Here is a 26,313-nt window from a genome sequence, read left to right as displayed (position 1 = left end):
CGGGTGCTAAGAAGGCAAAACAACAAACCACCGAGCATGAATCACAACAACAATTAACAAATTGCAAAACTCTGATATTGTGAAGATATCTAGCCAAATGAGTGCCAAATAATAACTTAAAAGAGCAAAATAGGCTCACAGGCACCAAAAGTAAGCACATGAATATTAATAATATAAGTACACTGTTTCCTCAGAAAAAAACAATTATGTCCATAACTGGAGTCCAAGAAAGACTGTGCATATTATAATACTTCACCTAATTTTGTCCTTATAAAGGACTGAGCATACTGTATGACTTCACCTTATGTACAATTCACTGCTTTAAGTGGTTGTTTATGTTTCCTTTATAAATTTCAATGAAAATTTGTTGATTAAATTGGAGGCTGGTTTAATCACAGAACCCTTAGGGCTCCCCTGCTAGTCATTTATCTGTGATTCTCTATTCATATTGGGTTATTTAATCCCCAGGTGGGGGCAGGGGATTCCCTGGTTTGGAGGCCCTCCCCCCCATTTTAGAAAGCGTGGTGGGGGAGGGAAATGTCTACTGGGCACTCTATTATTCCCTATGGAGAACGATTCCCATAGGGGAAAATGGGGAATTGATCTGTGGGTATTGGGGGATCTGGGGGGGGCTATATTTTGAGGTAGAGGCACCAAATTTTTAGTATAGCATCTAGTGCCTCTCCCCAAAATACCCCCCATGTTTCAAAACGATTGGACTAGGGGGTCCAATTCTATAAACCCCCAAAGAAGGTGCCCCTATCCTTCATTATTTCCTATGGAAGGAAGGAAATGAAAAGGTATGCCGTCCCTTTAAATGTGATGGTCAGCACTCCCTTGGAGTTCAATTATGCTTGTCACACCCTTGTTCCTGGCTCTACCCCCAATGTCTCCTGGCTCCACCCCCAAAGTCTCCTGGCTCCGCCCCCAAAGTCCCCAGATATTTTTTGAATTGGACTTGGCAACCCTATGCCTGGATGACACCCCCCCCCCCCCGAAAACTGCACTTTTGTTATGGATTGTTCTTCAAATTGGAATCTCTGCATCATTAGTAACATGTAGTTTCTAGTTGTCAGTTATTAACAACTAGGCAATGTGTTAATAACAAGGCAAGGATAGAGAGATTTCAAATGTTTGAAAAATGTGCTCATTGTCTTCTTACTCAGTTATTAGTGGTGTCTTGGTTTTGTCTTGACTTTTTAAACAGCTACTAAAGTTTGCTAATTGCTTTAAATGTACTGAACATTTCCAAGGTCATGCTTTGAAACTGTATTATATTTTAATTCATTGTGTTTACCCATAAGTCTGTTGCTGCTACAATATTGGTTGGTAAATATCCTAAAGTGTTAATGTATTAATTATTAAAGCTCGATAACATAATTGCCAGTTAAGACATATGGAGAGCCTATAATTGATTTGCACAAAGAAAGCAAATAATTTTCAGGATTAGGATTGTACATAATGAAGCAAAGATGTTTTTACCCATGTGTCAATAAAGGAATCTGCTGTTTCATTTACAAGATAAAATGCTTGTTAAAGAACCAGTACCAAATAATTTGACATCTTATGCAAATCTACATAGATATTTCTGGAAATCTAGAGTACTATTATAAAATCAGTGCCTGTCTAATGATGACAAAGCAAAAGGTCCATGTACATTTTATAAGATTATGAATACATAGTTGACCACCAATTTTTTTAGAACATGAATAGAAGCCTTCCAGCTATTATCGTAGTCCAAAGATGGTCCATTTTTTTCTGTGTACCCATGCATCTTCTGCCTCTTGATAATTTTTATAATTGAGTGCTCATTTACATGTTTTCATGTGCTTGATTGACCCCATCAGTTTATAGATGCATAAGCAGGATTTGCTGTGATTGGAAATCTTGTGATCTTCATCCCATTGATACTGAGAGGCGCTGCCTGATAAAATGGAGTATCACAATGCCTAGAGAGAGAGTGGGTCTCCTTTTTCTGTTAAACAAAATGGAGTCTGACCAAAAACAGGCCAAGAAAACATTCCATCTAAAAAGGTGGAGTGGACCCCGCAGAGAGCTTGTTCTGGCTGGCGCCTGAATTCTGTCTCTCAGTGTAGTCTCACCTATTCCGCCCCCAACACCTCCACCCAAACAGGATGCATAATAACATGGGAACTGCTGGTATGTATTGTTCACGCCCTAATTCTCAGCTACTGATTAATCAGTCATCTCCTTGGCTCTTCCAGTGACTCAGTTTCTCTTTGTCTACTGCTATGGTAATGTCTGACATCTGGACAGATTCTTTGTTTTCTATGCTTACCTCTCCCCAGTGGTATCTTTACTAAACCGCTCAAACCATTAACACATTCTGACCTTTTGTAACGTATTGGGAGGACATTACTAAATCAGCCCCACTATTGTTACCTGAAGATCCAGCCAGGTGACCAGAGTCTGCTCTACTCATTGGCTTTAGGTGGGCACCCAATCAGATACCCAGAATAGACTAACCACTGCCCACCACACAAGCCAGCCCCTTTTCTGGGTTGGTCTCACCCCCTCCAAAGATTATATCAGGACTGCAAGCCATGCTTGCTCTCTCTCTCTCTTCCTGCCTGGACACCATGTAACCAGATTGTTCCACCTCCATTACCCTAAGTAAGGGGGGGGTATCTCTCAGTCATGGCACATGGCCATGCATGCCTTCATCTTCAAGGTCCCAAATGGACCTCTGCATGCCTGGAAAGGTAGTATGTCCTGTGTGTCTTCCCTTTGACTCTGCTATATCTCACCTTCTTATTTCTTAGGTCTCCTGTGTGTGCTTATGTTATTTATGTGTAAAGGAATGATTGTATCTCAACACCTACATTTATTTGAGTAAAACATTATAAAATACAATTGCTTGGACTATTCTTGGCTGAATACCCAAACTCCGCATTATTGAAAGCAAAGATCTTCGCTCCTAATTCGCTCTACCAAGTCTCTTAGCTAATTTCCCCATTAAAAATAAGAGATTTAAAAGCATTGCCTGTAACACCGTGATATCTGTAAATTATTACATGAGGGAATAATTCGGAGAGAATTGAACAAACTGCCAGCCAGCCAGGAATGCTAAAAGAAACATGATAGAATAGGTGTACCTGAAGAATTCCAGTAAGCTCCTAATAGCCATTTGTAAAGGTAGATAAAAATACAGACATTTTTAGTAGAATTGACCACATACTTTCACAAAGAAACACTAGGTTGAAACGCTTAGGGCTCTTTAGCTTGGAGAAACGTCGACTGCGGGGTGACATGATAGAGGTTTACAAGATAATGCATGGGATGGAGAAAGTAGAGAAAGAAGTACTTTTCTCCCTTTCTCACAATACAAGAACTCGTGGACATTCGATGAAATTGCTGAGCAGACAGGCTAAAACGGATAAAAGGAAGTACTTTTTCACCCAAAGGGTGATTAACATGTGGAATTCACTGCCACAGGAGGTGGTGGCGGCCACAAGCATAGCCACCTTCAAGAGGGGGTTAGATAAAAATATGGAACAGAGGTCCATCAGTGGCTATTAGCCACAGTGTGTGTGTATATATATATTTTTGGCCGCTGTGTGACACAAAGTGTTGGACTGGATGGGCCATTGGCCTGATCTAACATGGCTTCTCTTATGTTCTTATGTTCTTACTAACATCTCCCCATTTGAAATAGGGGATATACCACCTACAAGATGGATAGTGAACTTTGATAGAGATCTCCAAGATGGCCTGGTTCTGGCAGCACAAGTAGCAAGCTACTGCCCTTATTTGGTAAGAAATGTTTTTGATGGAACACTCATATTTTTAAGATCTATTAAAAGTATAGTGTGAACATGGTGATGGTTTGGAGCATGAACAGAAAGAGATAATAAGTTCCTTTCTTTAATCAAGTCCCTGTATCAGATAGGGTTGCCAATCCCCAGTTGGGGGCAGCGGATCCCCCAGTTTGGAGTTGTCAAAAAGTGGGGGGGGGGATGGGTGCTAGGATTTATATCCTGCCCTGTACTCTAAATCTCAGAGTCTCCGAGTGGTCACAATCTTCTCTACCTTCCTCTCCCCACAACAAACACCCTATGAGATAGGTGGGGCTGAGAGCGCTTTTAAGTCCTTTCAAGGACAGCTTCTATGAAAGCTATGGCTGACCCAAGGCCATCTCAGCAGGTGCAAGTGGAGGAGTGGGGAATCAAACCTGGCTCTCCCAGATAAGAGTCCGCACACTTAACCACTACACCAAACTGGCTCTCTATGGAGACCAATTCCCATAGGGTATAATAGAGAATTGATCCATGGGAATCTGGGCCTCTGAATGGTTTTTTTTTTGAGGTAGAGGCACCAATTTTCAGAATAGCATTTGGTGCCTCTCCTCAGAACAACCCCCAAGTTTCAAAAAATTGGACCAGAAGGTCTAATTCAATGAGCCCCAAAAGAAGGTGCCCCTATCCTTCATTATTTCCAAATAGAAGGAAGGCATTTAGAAGGCATACAGTCCCTTTAAATATGATTGCCAGAACTCCCTTCATAGTTAAGTTGTACTTGTCACACCCTTGTTCCTGGCTCCACCCCCAAAGTCTCCTGGCTCCACCCTCAAAACCTCCAGATATTTGTTGAATCAGATCTGGCAACCCTAGTATCAGAAAGCCTTGTGCTACCTAGTCATCATACTTAACTATTGAATTATTTCACTTTCCCCCTTATGCTCTTCACTGTCTTTTAAAGTTGCCAGGTCAGTTTGGAAAATACCTGGAGACTTTGGGGGTGAATCCAGGAGAGGGTGGGGTCTGGGGAGGGGAGGGTCCTAAGCATAGTACGCCATAGAATCCATCCTTCAAAGGAACCACTGGACTTTTGTAATCCCTCTGTCAGAGAATGTATCATTTTTCTGGTTGTCATATCAGGGGCAAAAAAAAAATACATAATTGCCTCTGTTTTTTTGCTAAACCATGGTGACTCAGAATTCAGTATACCTAGATATAGGGAAGGCTTTGGTGCAGCCATTAAGTAGAAAATGAAAGCACAGAAGAGTTGGTTTAGATTAGGGTTAGGAAATGACTTAAGTATTTTGGAGAGGATCCAGAAGGGAGACCAGAGTCTAGGGTTTGGCAGTTGGAGGGCCTAGTGGCAAAGAACCTAGATGAGGAAGTGTGGAGGCATGGAGATTTAAAAGAGATGCCCTCAAGATGAGCTGTGCTATTCAAAAGAGCAAAGAAAGAAATTAACTGTTTTGTAATGGAACAATGTGAATCTTGATACTCGGCTAATAGAAAGTCAGTGTGGAACAGAATAGCATATTAATTAGCATCGTAAATCAATTGCATGAATCTCATGCCAAAACTTAGATTGGGAGCTGCTTACTAAATATACAAGCAGTTTTATTTTTATCTCCTCCGCAGATTTCAACACACTTTGTAAATATGTATACCTATCCAAAAACGTCTGAACAGTATCTTCACAATTGCTTGGTTCTTATAAATGCTTTTCATGCAATAAATCTTGACATAGATGTGCTGGTAAGTGGCCATGTTCTATGGAAACTTGTTTTTTTATAATATAATGTATACCTTGTTTTTAAAATGTTGCTTGCAGAAAGATAATTTGGAATAGATTGTAATGCATTGTTAAATGCAGTTAGTAAAGCTATTTGAAATAACAGTACTTGTTACTTTATTCCATAGACTTATACGAACCTCAGTGAATAAGACAATGGTAGCCACATAGAAAATTAGAGCATTTTCAAATCTAGTGGTTGATTGTATGTATTAGCACTATAAAAATTACGTGTGCAAGATTGCAGACATAAGCACCATGCATGCCAAACATAGTTTGTGTTTTCTCATTGTGTGTTGTCTGTATAGAGCTGTCAGCTTTAACTGATCTGTGTGCAAGACAGCAGCCAGCATATGCATTTTAAATGTTATTAGGGTTTGTAGAATCTTTCGGGATCAAGTGCCGTGTTCTACTGGAGAAAGTTTTCCTTCCAGACGTTTCGTTCTCAGCTGCGGAGAACATCCTCAGTGGCGTTGCAGCCGGAGCAGGCGCTCTGACCTTCTTGGCTGCTGTGCATTGAGTGGGGCCAGGGCTGCTGGAGAGCTGCTATTTCTCAACTCATTGAGTGGGGCTATTTCTTGGCATGAGAATGAGAATAGAAACGGTGCAGGTAGTGCATATTTCAGGAATGCAGAATATTCCAGAGGATAGGTATGACCATATAAAGGAGGTGATAGTAGAGATCTTGACACCAGTTCTTGGTATGAAGAAAAAGGAATTGGAGAAAGATATAGAAAATGGCTATAGAGCTTGCCTTATTTATTTCAAGGAACACCGCCTGCTGAGAGAGGTTTATATAAGGTGTATTAGGAGGAAAATGAAGGAATTGGTCTGCCAGACGATGAGAGACAAATCATTAAAGTTATATCGTTGGCATATTACACCAATAAAAACTGAAGAAAGTGTATTCCGAAATTGCTGGTTGCTTTGTTGCAGGGAAACAAATTGATACCATGCAATTCACACAGTAAGATGATTTGAAATGCCAATTTTTTTTCTTCTTTTTTGGACCACAGTGTAGAAGAAAGAAAGTTTTCTTTTTCGTTAGTTCTAGACTTAGCTGAGGTAGATACTCTGATGGAGATACTAAGAGAAGAAATTAACAAATAGATAGAAGGAAAATGAAACTTATTGTATGAAAGTGTATTCCAAACTTGCTGGGGTTTTTTTTGTTGTTGCGGGGAATTAAATTGATACTATGTAATTTATAAATAAAGTAAGATGACTTGAAATGCCAAATGTTCTTTTGGATCACAGTGTAGAAGAAAGAAAGTATTTTTGGTTGGTTCTAGACTGAGCTGAGGTAGATACTCTGATGGAGATATTAAGAGAAGAAATTAACAAATAGACAAATAGAAGGGAAATGGAACGTATTGTATGAATGGTTATGGGGGAAAGATAATAAGAATATAGTGTAAAAAGGGGTTAACTGTAGAATGTATGATTTGGTTTAGGTTAGAACAAAGGATTTGTTTTCTAGTGATATAAGTATATAATGCATCCCGCGGTCTACATCCCTAAGTTTTATGTTTTGTGTATATATATATATTGTTATTGTTGTTGTTAAATATAATAAAAAGTTAAAAACTCAAAAAAAAATTGGATAATAAGGAAGAGCTTGTGCTTCTCATGCAGACAGAAGGATATGGTTTAGTAGGCATTATGGAGACTTGGTGGGATGATTCCCATGACTGGAATATAGTAACGATGAGTTGTTCAAGAAAAACCAAAAGGATTGAAATGGAGGAGGAGGAGTGGTGTGGTATGTGAGGAGAGACTGGAGGAGGAGGGTGATGGCCCAGTGGAAAGTATCTGAGTGAGGATAAGGGAAGGAAGGACAAACAGCATTGTAGTTGGAGTCTGCTTCAGAGCTCCTGACAAGGATGAGGAAGTGGGTGCTGCCCTCCTTGAAAAACCTGGACAAGGTATCCAAACATGACCTGATAGTTATGGGTGTCATGCCCTGCCTGGTCCAAGGGCTCCACTGCTTGAGCTGCCATCGCCCTGTGGCCCCCGGGAACCCCACTTTGGGGTGGCTGGGAGGTCTCAGGGTAGGGTGGCGGGCCGGGTTACTTCACCCTGTCGCCCCTCTGGCTGGCCCACAGCTGTAAGCCCCCACACTCATTCTCGCTCTCTCTGTTCTGCAAGGCTCTGTCCGCTTTTGGCTCCAGCACCACTCCTCTCTCATCACTGACCTACCGTTTGGCCATTTTCCCCTCTTTTTATCTCCCTCCCAGTTAACAGGCCCGCCCCCAGTGGCTGCCTCCCCAAGCCCCGCCCCCTTCTTTAGGGGAGACACCCAGCAGCCTCCTCCCCTGCTGGGACCTGGTGATGGCCGGCGACAATTCTGGGTGTGGTGTGGCAGGCCCTGTGGACCTGCTGCGGTTTGGCGCAAGGTGCTCTTGCTGGTCTGGCCTCTCCCCACCCCCTCCCAGAGTGCTTCACCCATCAGTGGGGGCCCTGGGAAAGGCCAGGCCACAGAGGACTCTGCTGCAGGGTCGGGCTCGTCCAGCGGCCTGGCAGCTCTCGGCCCTTGTGACGGCAGTGGTATTCCGCAGCTCCTTCTCTGTTCTGGTAGGTGAGGTGGCTGCGGCTGCCAGTCACCATTGTCTGGGGTGCGGGGTGACTTCAGGGCTTTGGCAGGCAGGCCAGGAGGTCTGTCTCAGTTCGGGGTGGTTGGCGCTGGCAGCAGACAATGGCTAACTTCAACTTCCCTGATATGTTCTGGGGGATAAACTCTGCAAAGACTCCATACCCATACACATTCCTGACCTGTCTGGTTGAAAACTTTCTTCATCAAATGGTGGAGGAAGCTACGAGGGGCTCAGCCATACTCAACTTAATATTGACGAACAGGCAAGAGATGGTAGATGAGATGAAGGTGGTGGGGATTTTAGGAGGAAGTGACCATGTCCTGCAAGAATTCCTTTTGCTTTGGGGGACCAAGGAAGTTTGTAGCCACATGTGTATGTCAGGTATCAGTAGGGTAGACTTTAGTAAACTCAGAGGCATGATGAGAATCATTCCATAGGCAAGACTGCTGGAAGGGAAAGGGTCAAGTGAAGGGTGGGCTCTCCTGAAACAAGAGCTCTTGCAACTCAAGCTGTCATTATTCCAGCAAGAAGGAAATATAGTAGGGAATCAAAGAAGCCAATATGGATGTCAGAGAACTTTGTGTTCAAGAAATGGAGGCAAGAACGTATTTAGAACGTATTTCTAAAGAGTATTTGTATATTTGTGGGTTGCTAGGCACTGTAGGTCAGCCATCAGAGAGGATTGTGAACTAGATTCTAGGATAGTTAAGTGGATAGGGAACTTGGAAAGCTCCTTAGAAAGGCTTCTTAGAAAGCTTGAGAGTCATGGAGTAAAAGGACAGGTCCTCTTGTGGATCAAAAACTGGCTGAGTAATAGGAAGCAGAGAGTGAGTATAAATGGGCAGTCTTCGCAGTGGAGGACGGTAAGCAGTGGGGTGCCGCAGGGCTCAGTACTGGGTCCCATGCTCTTTAACTTGTTCATAAATGATTTAGAGTTAGGAGTGAGCAGTGAAGTGGCCAAGTTTGCGGATGACACTAAATTGTTCAGGGTGGTGAGAACCAAGAGGATTGTGAGGAACTCCAAAGGGATCTGTTGAGGCTGGGTGAGTGGGCGTCAACGTGGCAGATGCGGTTCAATGTGGCCAAGTGCAAAGTAATGCACATTGGGACCAAGAATCCCAGCTAGAAATACAAGTTGATGGGGTGCGAACTGGCAGAGACTGACCAAGAGAGAGATCTTGGGGTCGTGGTAGATAACTCACTGAAAATGTCAAGACAGTGTGCGTTTGCAATAAAAAAGGCCAACGCCATGCTGGGAATTATTAGGAAGGGAATTGAAAACAAATCAGCCAGTATCATAATGCCCCTGTATAAATCGATGGTGCGGTCTCATTTGGAGTACTGTGTGCAGTTCTGGTTGCTGCACCTCAAAAAGGATATTATAGCATTGGAGAAAGTCCAGAGAAGGGCAACTAGAATGATTAAAGGGCTGGAGCACTTTCCCTATGAAGAAAGGTTGAAATGCTTGGGACTCTTTAGCTTGGAGAAATGTCGACTGCGGGGTGACATGATAGAGGTTTACAAGATAATGCATGGGATGGAGAAAGTAGAGAAAGAAGTACTTTTCTCCCTTTCTCACAATACAAGAACTCGTGGGCATTCGATGAAATTGCTGAGCATACAGGTTAAAACGGAAAAAAGGAAGTACTTCTTCACCCAAAGGGTGATTAACATGTGGACTTCACTGCCACAGGAGGTGGTGGCGGCCATAAGTATCGCCACCTTCAAGAGGGGTTTAGATAAAAATATGGAGCACAGGTCCATCAGTGGCTATTAGCCACAGTGTGTGTGTATATATAAAATTTTTTGCCACTGTGTGGCACAGAGTGTTGGACTGGATGGGTCGTTGGCCTGATCCAACATGGCTTCTCTTATGTTCTTATGATTGGAGAACCACACTCAAAGAGTAGTTGTCAGTGGCATTTAATCTGAATGGAGGGAGGTGTTTAGTGGGGTGCCACAGGGCTCAATTCTGGGCCTGGTACTTTTTAATATTTTTATAAATAATCTGGATGAGGGTGTGGAGGGGGCTACTCATTAAATTTGCAGATGACACCAAATTGGGAGGAGCAGCAAACACACCAAAAGATAGAGATAAAATTCAGTGAGATATGAACTCACTGGAAAAGTGAGCAGATGTGAACAAGATGCAATTTAACAAGGATAGGTGCCAAGTTCTACATCTGAATAACAAAAATGAGGAACACACATACTTGATACACACTTCTGGGTAACAGTGGGCTAGACCGTAAGTTAAATAAGAGTATCCAGTATGATGCAGAGACAAAAAGGGCCTAATGTGATCTTGGCGTGAATCAACAGAGGTGTTATGTATTGTGTTTAGAATAATAAGAAACATGCTGCTGCCCTTCTAGGATCCTAATGCCTACGCTCCGATTGGCCGTTCCACCAAACCAGCCAATTGGAAGCATGTAACAATGATATGCAAATACTAAGATCCCGGAGAGACCAATTATAGATTTTCCCGCCGTCCAACAGGGTGTGTTTGGGCAGGGCTTACTGTATATATGTTTGTGTGCTTTGTCCCCTTTCCCTCAGTCCTGATTCGAAATAAAATAGAGTTGTGTCTACCCACGGCTGAACTCACTATTTTACAAGAGGCATAACATCCAAAGCACAAAATGTCATAGTCCTGCTGTATGCTGAATTTGTGAACAGTTCTAGACACCTCACTTCAAAAAAGTTGTAGATAGAATGGAGCAGTTGCAGAAGAGAGTGACAAAGAAGATGAGGGACCTGGAGACCAAGCCCTATGAGGAAAGGCTGAGGGATTCGGGAATTTTCAGTCTGGAGGAAGTTGAGGGAGGGGGCATGATTGCTCTCTAAGTATTTGAAGGGCTGTCACTTAGAGGAGGGCAGGGAGCTGTTGGCAGTAGAGGATAGACTAGAAATAATGGGTTTAAATTAAGGGTGGGAAGGTATCAGCTAGATATCAGGAAAAAATTATTTATAGTAAGTGTTCAGCAATGGAATCAGCTACCGAGGGAGGTGGTGAGCTTCCCTTCACTTGCAGTCTTTAAGAAGTAGCTGGACGAATACTGGTCAGAGATTCTGTAGACTGCTCCTGCGTTGAGCAAGGAGTTGGACTAGATGGCCTCTATGATCCCTTCCAACTCTATGATTCTATTACTAGAACCAATGCCGTCTGTTAAGAGCTTGGTTATGTGCCTGGACTGTTCTCTTTTAATGGAGGCTCAGGTAGCACATGTTGCCAGGCTGGCATTTTTCCAACTTTGCCTGGTCAGGCAACTTACCCCCTACCTCTCTACATGGCCGACGTGTGAGAGTAGGCCATGTAGGTGGCTGCCTAGGACACTGCATGGTTTATATGGCACCACTAGGCACCCCGTCCCCACACACCAGCTGGCACAGCACTGCCTCTTTCACCTGCCTGAGACCCAGGCGGAAGAAGAGGCAACTCAGCCTTGCTCCCAGGCTGCCTCCCCTGTGAGGGAAGGCAGCCTGAGAGTGAGGCAGTGGCACAGAGCTGCCTCTTTCACCTTCCTGGGATTGGGCATACAAAAGAGATGGCGCTGCGGTGACCCCCTCCCCACCATTTAAATACCCCCACTGATCAGTCTTTAAAAGGGAGGGTGGAGGCAGGTCAGCAGCTTTTGCCACTTCTCCACCTAGTGGAAGGGTGGCAGAAGCAGCTCCACTTCCCCCTTTTTTAAGACCCCCCCATGGGGGGGTGCGGTTGGGGCAGCGGCCTGGGATGACAAAAACTCCAGCGCCGCCCTTGCCTCTCTAGCCCTGACCTTGCCACAGTGATCCATGCAACAGTCACCTCAGGATAGGATTACTGTAACTCACTGTGCAACTGAACAACAAAAAACTCACTCTATGCAGGGCTACCCCTGAGGCTGATCCAGAAATTACACCTTGTCCAGAATGCAGCAGCCTGAGTGCTTATGGGTACCCAATGACTCAACATATTTGACCTGTGCTTTGCTAGTTGCACTGGCACCAAGTTGAGTACTGGATCTGCTTCAGAGTTTGGATTTTGACCTTTAAAGCCTTTAACAGTCAGGAACCAATGTACCTGCAGGACAGCTTCTCCCACTATGCCCCAGAGATAGCTTTACGCTCAGGAGATCAAAACCTACAGGTAATCCCTTGCCCAAAACATGTCTGGCTGTTCTCAGCTAGTGCCAGGTCTTTTTCAGCCCTGGGCCCCAGCCTGGTAGAACTCTCTACCTAGTAACATTTGCGTCCTGTGGGACCTTGCTAAATTCCTCCTGGTGTGTAAAACAGATATTCTGCTAGGATTACAGTTGAGAATATACAGACACAACCAAACACTGTGATATGCTGGCTAACATATTAGTAAAAGTTTTATCAAAAGTACTTTTATCACAAATCTTACAAAGCTATTTGTCACATTAAAAGGAAGTACAATATTACAAAAAAAAAAAAAAAAAAAATCCCACCCAATGAGCACCCTGTTTGCTCATTTTGTCAAATTCTTTCTCAAGAATATTCTTGTACACATCAAAGTTATCAGCCTCCTGTTATATTTCAGTGTATGTATTTGGAGCAAATCAATCCTTAATGTCTTAAAACAGATGCAAAAGCCTTCTGGATTTGACTGGTAAATGCTCTCTGCAACGTCTTTGTTTTTTTCAAAATTATCATCCTCTCAGTACCACTTAGATGCTTAAATTTATATGGAGTTTAAACCAGTCCTGAACCTTAATCTGTTGCAAAAGCCTTCAGAGTTTAGGTGGCACAATGCTCTTTTTTTTTGACTGGCAAATATGCTCTCTCTTTTTTTTTATCACATAAGTGGTTTAATTTTGGAGCAAGACAGTTCTAAATCTCCATAAAGGTTACAGTTGAGGGCAACAATGGCTACTTACCATGGCTTCCATCTACTAATCCCAGCATGTGCTTCATTTTACAGAGGGAGTGGTTATATATACACTATCAATTTCTGGAGGAATTGTACTTTTTAAATCTGTTTCATCCAATTAGTATTTTCTATCTATTGATTTTAATTGTTGTGTCTAATTATGTTGTGCATTGCATGAGCTCTGTGAGGTAAGGCCGTTTATAAATTTTAATAATCACCACCACCACCACCACAATAATGATGATGATGATGATGATGATGATGATGATGATGATGATGATGATGATGATGATGAAATTAGCAGAAACATGAAGTGGGTATGAATGCTTTTTATGTTGTCTGGCTGCTATTTATGTTTTTTCCCCCACCAGTCTACACCCAACAACATTTCATCATCCCTCTAGTACTAGGAACTAATGGAATAATGTGATTCAATGTTATACATATGTAGTTGTTAAAGCTGGAAAAAAAATCTTGGTAAAACTGTAAAACAAATTATCAGTATATCTAATTCTCAACAGGGCCATGTGGGGATACTTAAAACTGTGTATCAAGGCCATGTAAGGAGAAGAGAGATTCTTCTGTAAACTTTGGGGGGGGGAGTGCCCCAGAATTTCTGAAAAATCTAAAAATAGGATAGATGGGGGTGGGATAAAAAGACTCAACTGGGAAAGTGTTATCTGTGCAGGTACAGATAACATAAAGCAGCTCTCAAGATGTGCTGGCAACGATACTGGTGGCTGACTAAAGAGTGGAAGAACCTGGGTGGGCAGGGAGAGAGGATAGGAAGAAGGTGGATTTCTGGTGCTGTTGCTGCCCAGCAGAAGTGAAGTTGGGCAAAAAGGCAGTTGGCAGTGGTTGGAATGAGGAAGAGGAATAGCAGCTTTCACTTTTCTCTCCCTGCCAGGAGAGAAGACAGACAAACAGCGATGACTGGGAAGAGAAGGAGAGGGAAGAGGTAGTACTGCTGTATTTCACTTTGCCTAGTGCAAGTGCTTGCACAGGAGAATAGGAGAGCAAAATGCATTGGCTGCAAGAATGCATTGGCTGCAAGAATGCAGCTTCTTGTCCTACTTGTTGTCCCAGGCCCTGCCAGAGACAGCAGGTGAGCAAGTGGGGGCAGGCATGATGAAGAGAAGTAGCAAGAGAATGAGGCAGCTGATTTCCTTGTGGGACTGCTTTTATAACAACAACAACAATAAACAATATTTACTTATTTTTTCTCTTAGTTTTTAATTTTGATTTACATTTGTCTTTTTGGTTTTCCCATTTTTGTTATGTTTTGTTAATGTATGGTTGGGTTCCTGAATAAGTTAAAATAATAAAAAGAGTACTACTTTGTGATGTCTTTGACAGTTTTAATAACCTCTGAAAATGTAAGAAGCAAATTTTTGTAGTAATATAAGCATATTTGTATTTTTTTTAAAAAAACTGCTGATGTAAAATGTAAATGTATTAATTGAAGTAGTACTACAAATCTCTTATGTTCAGAGATTAATCCAGTCAATGTAGCAGACTGAAAATAAAGTTTATTATGTGGTCTTCAATGAAATACATTTATGTACTTAGTATTTGTAAGTTTCAGTTTAGTTCTGCTGTCAAGTCTCTATGAACTAATAGTTGTGCTGTTCACTCCAGTCACCTTGAACCGCAAGGAAAGGAGGGATAATAAATGTTTTAATAAACAAATAAATAAAAACAATAGTGCTTTTAAGTATGGAAAGAGAACAGTCAAGCTGATATTTGAAAATGCATCCATAAGCAGGTTTTTAATTTCATTTTTAATGAATTTAACGCTGACTTTATTTGTCTTTTACACTCAGGCTTCTGATATCTGTGATCCAAATCCAATCATGATGCTTATGCTTTGTGTCTATCTATATGAGCGGCTTCCTCAGTATTTACCCAAGAAATATATTGAGTTCTCTGGTCCACTTCACGCGACTGTTGTTAGAAAGGTACTGTTGTCTTTAAGTTTAGAATAGCTCCTGACTGAACGTGCAGCTGTAAAATGGGTCTGGGAATATCTTTTCTGGATTACTATTCTTTGGAGAGAGTAAACGCAGAAGTGTTCTTGAATCAGTGGGGTTAATTGAAAATAATCATTTAGGAATTTGTCAGAGCCCAATTTTCAGATCTATTTTAGAGCTGAAGTGGAACATAAAGATGGAACAGAAAATAAGGCAACATAAAAGAAGCCAGAAAACTAGATGTTTAATATAATGAAACTTTAAACTACAACCAAGTTCTGACCTACCAATCAGGCTGTCATCTACTGATCTAGGAACAGGTGTTTCTCTGTTGCTCCCAGGAGGCAGTCCCTTTCATGCCTTGATCATGTATTTAAGATCATGAACTTGTGAATCCCCTAGTTTATAGTTCATGCTATGTACTCCTTTCATTAGGATAAGCAAGCTATTATTTCTCTAGCTTCAGCTCCCTTCTAGAATATTAGCATACTTTACACATTTGTTGTAGGGATTCCTGAGATAATGTTTTGAAGTGGGAGGGAAAAGGAAGTGGACTAGTTTAACTTCAAATTAGACCAGACTTAGATTAGCTTGTGGTTCATTCAGAATATAACTGTTGCTTAAACTATTTGCTAACAAGCTTGAATTGGGTCGTTGTACATTGAAATCATAAGTAATTTACCAAGACTGAAGTAAAAATGTTAAACGAATATAGCCTAATGTTATAAACAAAAGGACTTTTTAAAGGGTTATTAAACCCTTTAGGTTTAATTAAACCTGAGCCGCCTAGGCGGGGAGGGCGGGATATAAATAAAATCTATTATTATTATTATTATTATTATTATTATTATTATTATTATTATTATTATTATTATTATTATTATTATTATTATTGATAGTATTAATTATATCCAAGGAAGAACTGTCATCAAACACAATTACAGTTATAAAATACAAATCTAATACAATGTAGCTGATTATTAGAATGACAGAAGGAACATTCACTTATTTTCTGTGTTTCGGAATGGTCAGAGATGCTACTTTGAATTATAATGTAACGGTAGAGGATAATATATAACAGGGGTTGCCAGCGGTAGCTCTCCAGATGTTTTTTGCCTACAACTCCCATCAGCCCCAGCCAGCATGGCCAATGGCTCGGGCTGATCGGAGTTGCAGGCAAAAAACATCTGGAGAGCTACCGTTGGCCACCCCTGATATATAATATATATGTAATAATATTTATTAGTATTTCAGAATGTTTTGTAGTTACAGGTGCTTCCCAGTATTTAGTTTAAGGAAGTTTTTACTATTTCTGCATTGTTCTACAATAGGCATATGAAACAAGAATCGATGTTTTCAACTTTGTCTTCTGTGCAGTCCCACTATGGCAAGATCTTCTTCCAACTTAGAATCATTAGGGAGCGATCATGTGCTTGTTGGAGCAGCTGTGTCTGTTTCCTTCCCAACAGTCACATGGTTCAACGGTATGCTGCCCTGGCTCCCTCAGTTCTGTCTTTGACAAAGGAGTATGCCTGTCTTCTAGAGTGTTTGTCTGCAGAAGATATTTTGTGTAGTATAATGTTAAAGTGCTGGATTTGTGGGAGACTGTTTAAGGTTTGCCCCACCACATTAATTGTTGTTACTCCCCTCTCCCAAGGAATGAGAGGCGGGCAGCTGGAGTGCCTTATGGCACAAAGAAGTTTATTTAGGAAATGTGCCCATTGTGGGTCAAACATGATGCAGACTGATGAGTATAATCTCTGTGTTATTTGTTTGGGCAAGGACCATAATGTTTCGTTTGGGGCTGTAATGTTTCAGGCTGTAAAATTTGCCAACAGTTCACATGATAAGCCTGTTATGCATTCTCGAAGTTAAAGGCTGTGCTATAGGAAAAAGCCCTGCAAGCTTCAGAACCTCCCACTAAGTCAGCTTTGGCTATGGAAAATCAAAAACAACTTATGGCAGGCTGAAGCCTTCATAGTGACATGAAGGGACAATGTAACTAATTACTGACTAGGATGGCTCTCTAATTGGCAAAATCTCCTTGGATAAAGCAAAGATCTAAGAGATAATCCACATGTACCTTATTAATTTACTCCCTAAGTGCTTTCTGCTGAAGCGGACACTTTGTAGACACCTCCAGAGTGAGTGATCTTAGTTGTTGGAATTTACAGCTGGCTCCCAGGTGTGTTTGGAATCCTGAAAAAGTTTAAAAGCCTGACTGCCTTTATCTCTTAGATCTTCCCTTTATCCAATAAGCCATTTCGCAGAAGGAGTTAAACAGCTTTCTGGTAAAATGGGGTTCTGTAGATAATGTAACAGAAGAGATTGGCAAAGATTTCGAGAGCTATTTGGATTTATTAGATTTCATAGACTTTATGGATGTGAGAGAAATGCAATGCTGTCTGAGACTGAGAGCTATCCAGGAAGAAACTTTAGAAGACATCAGAGAGAGGACCACACTACTTTTAGCAAGCTTTCTACAAAGAGAAGAGATGGAAATAGAATTTGCAGAAGATTCTGAAGACTAAGTTACAGCTGAAATCAGTGTCTGCTATGTTAGATTTAATAGACAGTCAACTGGAAAGAATTTATTTGACCACGGCAACAGAAATTATCCATGCATAGAATTGTAAAGTCCAACAATACTTACAGTGAAGATGGCTGGAGAAGCTGTCAGACTTTGTAATTATGGTTAAATTTATAATTATAATTAGAAAAAAATATAATTATTTCATTTAGTAGAAATTAGAAACTCCTTCATTTATTAGAGTTTAGACTTTTGCATGAAAAAAAGTTAAGGATGCTTTTGATTTGGTTTTAGGTTAGTTTTTAAAGCTTTTTTAAAATAAGAAATTTGCTTAAGGTGAAGCAAAGAGAGAAAACTCTTGTCTTTTATAGATAAGCAAGGAAAACGAATCAAAATTATAATTATAGAGAAAATTGGAAGTCTTTTATGGTCCACCTCCTTTGTTTCCTTTCCCCCGTTTTTGTATTTTTATTTTATTTTCTCTCTTTTTTCTTTTCTTTTTCCCTTCTATGTGTTTCTTTTCAAGTTTTTTGTATAGTCTCTGCTTTTAATTTTTAAATAAAATTAAAATCTGAAAAACCAAAAACAACACTAGTGGTCTCTATTCAGTCAGCACCATAGGTTTTGACAGGAGATGAAGGAAGAATTCAATTATACACTCAGTCTCTATCAATTCCAAGAAAACTCTTGAAACTGCTTGCTAAAAAGGTGAAAAGTAAAACTAAAAACAGAGAAGGAGGGAAGCCTGATTCAAACTGACTTTGAGCCAAGTCAGTTCCGATAATAGAAGCGAGGGAGAAAAGGGAGCCAACCCTTGAGCCGCTACCAAGAAGACATTCAATTAGGTTTGTATCACAGAACTGTAGCTGTCAAAAGGCAAGATCGACACAGATCTTGAACTACAGTCATCAGCATCATGAACTACAGTCAGTTCAATGGCCACCAAGTTTTCCCCCTATGGTCTTGTAACACTATTTTATGTCCCCTGGATACTTTCTGAAATGGGGGGGATTACAGTAGATCTGTTCCAAGATCAGAATCACCACAGAAGGCCTTTGGCCATGGTGACCAACTTGGCACCACCAGCACCAACTTTTGAGTCAGATAGAGAGACATGTGATGACCCTATCCTCATATCTGTGGAGAGTTCAGATTGGATCCATCTCTAGATGAGAGAGTTGGAAAGATACCATAGTCTTCACTGTTGGAAGATCTTAGGCTTTATGTTGAGCAGATGCTGTACATGGCCAAATCATTGGGCAACAGGATAATATTGACAGAAAAATATATCCTTTGGCTGTGGTAGACCTAAGGATTGCAAATTACCTTGTCATTATGATGGGATATCAGTTGTTTCTTTGGGAGAGTTTGAAGCTATATCTAGATGTGTTACCTTATAAGAAGTCACTGGCAAAGGTGCTGCAAACAGAAGCATCATGGCTGTCTAAACAGCAAATTAATGCAAGTAGGCACTCAGCCTATACATTAGTGACTGAGGGCTATGACTATATCCGTTGTCTTAAGAAGACATGCATGGCTGCAATCTACTACAGTACATGAAGAATATAGAAGACTTTAGGTTTAGATATTCAGGTCAGACGTTTCAGTATAATGTATTGACTTTTGGATTGGTGACAGCACCACAAATCTTTGCCAAATGCATGGCTCCATTAGTGGCTTGTTTTTTTTTTTGCATTTAAGAGGGTGTACAATTTACCCTTATTTGGCTGATTGGCTGATTGTGGCCTCATCTAAAGAGCAATTGAAAGCCCTGACCTGGATAGTCCAAGCAAGCCCAATCTCATCAGATCTCAGAAGCTAAACAGGGTTGACTCCAGTTAGTACTTTAATGGGAGGCTGCCTCAAAATACCAAGTTGGGAGGACAGGGGCAGGCTTTATTCAGCTACCTCTCTAAATATCCTCCAGACCCCCAGACTATTTGGTGTAAGGCCCATGACAGGCTTCTGAGAATGAGCTTCATATTAACATCCTTGAACAATGTTAAATATCCTCTAACTTCATTTACAGATATATTCAATAGAAAGTTAGTGATGATTCAGATGGACAACACATTGGCATTGTACTACCTCAACAAACAGGGTGGTGCTGGATCCCAGCTCTGGAGGAAGCTGGCATTGGGCCATATGACATGGGGTGGTTTTGGAAGCCATACAAATTGCAGGCGCTCAAAATATACAAGCAGATCTGCTCAGCAGGGTTTTATCAACAATCCATTAATGGTCTATAAAATACCAGTATTTGATACCTGTAGTCTAGAAATGAGCACAATCTGACCAATTTATATTTGACAGTTTGTAAGATCCTTCCCAGGACTTGATAAGCTCCTTATAAGTTAAGGATATATTAATACAAGTGAGAAAGCTTGCCATGAGGGGTTCATATAACAGTAAATTGGCTCATTTTGAGGAATGGATTTTGAGTAGATATGTTTTACCTGAATGGCCACCTTTGTTTCTTGTTTTAGATTACTTACTTGAATTTGCCTGTCTGTCTGACAATCATCTATCACTGCTCATATAGTTACCGCCTTAAGCAGGTTAGAACTAACAATTATTTTAAAAAGACCTTAGTATTATTTCTCTTATATTTGATTATTGCACCCATGGATTTTGTCACTGAGAGAGTGATGTGATAATCTGTATCTGATAGCAGCCATGACACCTGGGCAATTCCATATTTTTAAGTAAAGGAGTGACTAAATTAGCCCTCAACTCATTGGATATAGGGCACTCCATAATGATATGTTTGATGGTTTCAGTTTTATCATGCGAGCATCTGCATGTTCTATTAGAGTATGATGCACTATTATATCTGCCTTCCAGAACAGCTGAGAGGAGAATGTTCATGCTTGCCAAAGTAAAAATTTCAATTGAGGAGGATGGGCTTGTCTCATCGAATTTCAGTATACTTAGCAGCAATTTCAGCCTTTTACCCTAAGGTTCAGTGCCAGTCTCCCCCCCCCCCCCCCCTCACAATTTGTCTTAAGAAAATTCTTAAAGGCTTAATTAATTCTAATCCTCCTAAGCCAGTGTTGATTCAACAATGGTCTTTGTTGTTAATCTTTACTCAGTTGATTGCTCTAAGTCTTTTACTACAACTTCTTTAGAATATGCATAAATGGAAATATGTTTTCTGAAAGCAATTATGTCAGGGAGGCAAGTGAATGAATTAGCAGCGCTTTTATGTACAGACCGTTTTTTCCATAAAATATTTCAGGAGAGGGTTGCAAAGCTTACAATTTCTCCCAAAAGTAGTGTCAAAATTTCATTTCACACAAGATATTATTTTACCAGTATTTCCCCCCTCACCATTTTTGAGGAGGGCGGGAGATTGCATAATTGGATATTAGAAGGGCATTATCTTATTTGGGAAGGACAAAGGAGCTTAGGAAAGATACGCCTGTGTTTAGTTGTTACACAGGTCCTTCTAAAGGGAAAAGGGCCTCATCTTAAACATTGTCTCAATGGATTGTCAGCAGTAAGAGTTCATTATTGTAGGTAGGGGTACTATGCCCATTGGTGGTACATGCACATTCTACTAGAATGCAGATGTCATCAGCAGCTTTCCTCATAGGAGACCCAATAAGAGAGAACTATAGAGCCGCAACTTGGTCATCCACTGACACGTTTGTGCATTAGACCTAGATGTAAGAAGAGAAGCTTCAGTGAACAAAACTGTATTACAATTGATGTTTCATGTGTTACAACTGATGTTTCAATAATTTTTTTCAATAAAATATTTGTTAAAGAACTTGACCTGCTGCCTTGCTAAAATCCCAGTGTGAGACTGCACAGAAGACAAAGATGAAAACAGGGCTGCTCTTATCTGTAACTAATGTTCATTGAGGTCTTCTGTGCAGGCATACATTCCCTTCCACCTGCCTCACTACGAGTTTAATTAATCTGAGGTCGTGGTGGCTTAGATGGAACTGAGGGAGCCAGGGCGGCATGCCATTAAACGATGTGACAGGAAGGAAATGGACACAATGGCTCCAACCAGTACACAATCACCCCCTAATGATTCTAAACTGGAAGAACTTGCTGTGTTAGGCCTGCACATGTGCAGTCCCAGTGTGTTCCTGCACCAAAGACCTCAATAAACATTAATTACAGGGAAGCAATGCTGTTGTATAGATTCAGTGTCATGTTGTACATCATTGTTTAATTCACTTTGTATTAGGTTTGTATTTAATGAAAGTCTTCCTTGGTTATAATTAATGCTACTGTTAATACAACTTTTCCACGTTATTTTGGTTATTTGTTTGGTGTTTGGTTATTGAGGACCTTTTCTTTTTTTTTGTTTTATTTCTTGTATTAAGCAAAAAGTTTCCACATATTCTTGTGTGCACATTCTTAGTGCAGGGGAAAAGGCAAAAGGTGTCCCTTTTCTGTCTATTGGCAATCTTTGCTGGATACGCTCAGGAGAGCCTGTTTCCTAGCTTCACTCTAAGACAGTCAGGCAAGTATTTTGCAGACCCAACAGATGCAGAGGAAGTTCCTTTTGTCTTCAATTACTGAACTCCCCACCCCAGCTATCTCCTTGGGGCCAGTTCTACAAGGAACACTAGCCTGAGCAAACCTAGGTTAAAAAAAAAAAATCAGAGTATTCCCATCTAGTCTTGCCCCAACATTGCGATATCTTTCTCCAACAGTAAAAGCCCTTAACTTTGCAGAGACTAGTTGCGGATAATATGGCCCAGACTAGACATTATAATTTTTAAGAGACTTTTTTTTTTTGCAATTCTGGTGTGACCCTGCTCCAAAAAAAAGATATTTTCCAACCATTAAAAACTGGCACTATTCAGATCTCCCCAAAAATGTGGAATACTAACCTACCCAGCTTCAAGTACTGCCTCAGCTGAAGTATGGAAGACACTTTGAAGGAAATGCTTTATAAATATTATTATTGGCATATATTGCAATTTCCTACTACTCAAACCCATGGTATTTTGGTGCGAGCAAAATGCTGTTCTTTCATCAGATAATGGGGCAATTGCTATTTGCTGAGCTCTGGAATATGAGTTTTCAAAGGTTAACAGCCATCTATTAAAGAGTATTCATCATGACTGTATTGGTTATGAGTACAGTTAACACTTTGAAGTGTTATGCCATATTGTAATGTCAAAACAAATCTTCTTAAGTGTTGTATGCTATATTTTTGCAATAGATACATTTGAAAAACCCAAGTATCAAGCCTTTGATATACAATGCTACCATTTTAGGAAGAGATTCTGCTGATTTTTCATTGCCTAAAGGAAATACTGTGACCATTGCCCCAAAGTAAGTTGACAGTATTTAAATACAGGATTTAGATTGCAGGATCAGAAAGATAACTGTTTCAGATAGATGTGCTACTTTTTAGTTTAGGGCTGACACTTTATTTGGGTGGGGGAGAAAGTATGTATGCCAAGACTTACTCCCAATCCTCCTTTGTGAACAGGTTCTTCAAAAATATGGGATAAATACTATGTAAAAAGGCATATGGTCTGTTTAAGTTCCATTCCAAACTCAGGGCTTTTTTTTTTTAGCAGGAACCCCTTTGCATATTAGGCCACACACCCCTGATGCAGCCAATCCTCCAAGAACTTACACGACTCTTAGTACAGGGCCCCTACTGTAAGCTCCAGGAGGATTGGCTGCATCAGGGGTGTGTGGCCTAATATGCAAAGGAGTTCCTGCTACAAAAAAAGCCCTGTCCAAACTAAACATAAAAGGGAATACATTGGAGATTTGGCGGGGGGGGGGGCATCTTCATTCAACATGGAGGACTTGAATTCATCAAAGAGCAAAGGAGACTTTCCAGCAATATATTCAAGCTTACCTTTTTCTTTGTGTTTTTGTTCTGTTTTGTCCAACTGTGTTCAATATGTCCTTCAAAGGATGCTCTGGTTACTATTCTGTATTTGTGCTGTGGTGTAACTCTTAGACAGCTGTGTGCCCTCCTTTAACATGATGTACTTAGTAGCAACATTTTTAGATTTATTTAAAGTTATCTGTAACTTTCTTGTACCAGTGCAAGATCTGAATTCTAGGCCTAGCATTAAATTTAGCAAGAGAAAGTGGTTCTATGAAAGTACATAATTGCAAGAGGCTGTCCTTTTCCTTAAGTTATTGTGATTCTTGTCTATGCTGATCCTTTTTGTCTCTTTTAAATTCTATTTATTACAATCCTTCGCTTTTCAACCAGACTAGACAAAATTCCACATAAAGTTTGTACTTTCTGACATTTAACATAATTTGTCAAAAATTATGTGGGCCTGATTAAAGCCCTGGGTGGGATGGTTCTGACCTGCAGGCTGGACATTTGACACCCTTGTTGTGTATTGTATGGAACTGGACAGAAAGGAAAGGATGAGCAGTTTTCAGAATTTTCCTGATAGTGTACATTTTAGAATAATACATATTAACAGTAATCATTTACAATTTTTCATAACAATGGATCTGAGATCCATCGCTACTAGAATCTATGTAGGAATTATGGCAAGTGGAATGGGTAGAAGAATTTCTAGTGTTGGTCTCAGACTTGTTGCTTTCCAATGGACTCTGGATCCACACTTGAATACTTATTTCTTCTGGAGAAGGGGGTGGAATAGTTTTTGCTTTCCCTATATGTCTTGGAGAACTTGTATACAAGGTGTGTGTCATGTATAGTCTCCTGTCTCACATCTCCATCCCATATGTGAAGCAGGAGATGATTTAACAAGACAAATCCCTTCTCTAATCAGACATGTATATGTGTATCTAATGGGGAAAAGATACCTACTTTGAGCAAACCCCTTTTCACACTGGAAAACAGTTTTCTTGTATTTTAAATGCTTATTTAATATAAACATTTCAGAGAGTTCATTTATACCATTTAATAATTTCGTGTGGCAAATGAGCTATAGTATAAAGCATAGTTGTTTCTACATGCCTTTGATATTATTTGTTTAATAATACATTTTTCCTTTTAAGGAGCCAAATAAGTATAAATGTGGAATTCACTAGCCGTTTCCTGCATCCTGCTGAAGCTATGTTGTTACTTGTTTCAAAAGCTTTAACTGGAGTAGGTGGGGCTACAATGACATTTTCCCTGAAAACGAGGATTAACCAAATTAAACTTGCTGTAAGTATTGTACATTTGATGGGGAAATTATAAATAATATGTAGTCAGTTATAATCAGTTCTCAGTGCTCATAATAACATGTATTCCTTGATGAGTTTCAAATGTCAGATATTTTAATATCTTGTGTATAAAGCAAATCTCATTTGAAGTCCCTCATTTAAATATGTTGAAAATTTTTTAAAGACTACAATATCATCAGAACATTTTGAAGATTCTCTGGAGGAAAGTAGTCTGTCTTTATAAAGTTCAGCTTCAGGTAGAGAAGATTATGTGTAAGAAGAAGGCTTAAGCTCCTTCTTCGTACATACTGTGATTCCTGTCCAAATTGGGCCTCTGTGTGCATAGGGCTTTAGTTTTGAGCAAGGAAATCCCAGACTATGTCATGGGAGAGGACACACAGAAAAAATGGTTCTCAGTTTATAATCTGGGACTTTTTGAGTGAATTTGACTATTACGGCCTGAGAAGTAATTTATTAATGTAAAGAAAAGTTAAATAAAATGCACATTTACTCAATGAAAAAAAAGTATTGAATTCCTTATCTGAGCCAGAGATAAAGTTAGAAATACAGAACAGGAGTTATGGGTAAACTATTATAAAAAGTTGTTCACTGCTTATATAATTTAATCAATGATACAAGGAGAAATAGGAGCCAATCAAGACAATACTACATTTTCTCAATACCTATCTAGTGTATCGTGCCATTTCTCCAAGGAGGTATTCAAGGTTTTTTTCTCCCCATTTTGTCCTCGCAATGACATTGTGAGGTAGCTTGGGCTGAAAGAGAGTCATTGACCCAAGATCACAGAGGGCTTTTTTTGAGCAGGAATGCACAAGAATGCAGTTCCAGCAGGCTTGGCATCAGAGGTTGTGGCCTAATATGCGCTCCATTATTCCTTATGAAGACCGATTCCCATAGGGTATCATGGATAATTGATCTGTGTATATCTGGGGCTCTGAGGGGGCTGTTGTTTGAGATAGAGGTACCACGTTTTCAGCATAGCTTCCGGTGCCTCTCCTCAAAATACCCTCCAAGTTTCAAAAGGATTGGACCAGCGGGTCAAACTCTATGAGCCCCAAAAGAAGGTGCTCCTTTCCTTCATTATTTACAATGGAGGAAAGGCATTTCAAAGGTGTGCGGTCCCTTTAAATAACAATTCCTTCCCAAGCCTGGCACTCATACTTTTTAAATCTTTTTGGAAATGATGGGGCAAATTTTCCCATTTCCCTTGAAACTGACATCAGTGAACATCCTGAGTGGCCACCTGTGTTCCCGGAGGACATCATTACCCTGATTTCGCAACTTAAGCCCAAAAAGCCCCCCGGCCCTGACGCAGTCATTCCAGAGCTATTGAAGTTCCACCCAGAATGGTGGGCTCCACCCCTGGCTGCCCTGTTTACTATGATAAACAGCACTGGAATAATGCCCAGGACGTGGACCAATGCAATCATTGTTCCCATCCATAAAAAGGGCAATCCTTCATTACCTGAGAACTATCGGCTGATTAGCCTCCTATCAGTTGTCGGCAAGCTTTATGCCAAACACCTCCTAGTGAAACTAGAAAGCTGGCTGACAACAAACAACATACTTGGCCCAGAACAAATAGGGTTTCGCCATGGTAAATCCACCCTTGACCACTGTGTCGTTTTATCACACCTAGTTTCTAAATACAGT

General features: G+C 40.5%; 1 protein-coding gene across 1 annotated transcript in view; it reads left to right on the top strand.

Annotated features, from left to right (window-relative positions):
- Window positions 1-26,313, top strand: part of CFAP47 (cilia and flagella associated protein 47) — a 536,960-nt gene that overhangs the window by 168,828 nt on the left and 341,819 nt on the right. The window contains exons 34-38 of the mRNA XM_060234105.1: window positions 3,677-3,774; window positions 5,394-5,510; window positions 14,838-14,972; window positions 22,703-22,815; window positions 24,490-24,640. Coding sequence (XP_060090088.1) covers window positions 3,677-3,774; window positions 5,394-5,510; window positions 14,838-14,972; window positions 22,703-22,815; window positions 24,490-24,640 — 614 coding nt within the window. The remainder of the gene's footprint in view (window positions 1-3,676; window positions 3,775-5,393; window positions 5,511-14,837; window positions 14,973-22,702; window positions 22,816-24,489; window positions 24,641-26,313) is intronic.

Source organism: Heteronotia binoei, chromosome 3 (assembly GCF_032191835.1).
Source record: "Heteronotia binoei isolate CCM8104 ecotype False Entrance Well chromosome 3, APGP_CSIRO_Hbin_v1, whole genome shotgun sequence".
NCBI classification, from domain to species: Eukaryota; Metazoa; Chordata; class Lepidosauria; order Squamata; family Gekkonidae; genus Heteronotia; species Heteronotia binoei.
Note: the sequence above shows the minus strand (reverse complement) of the source record. Positions and strands in the feature narration are given on the sequence as shown.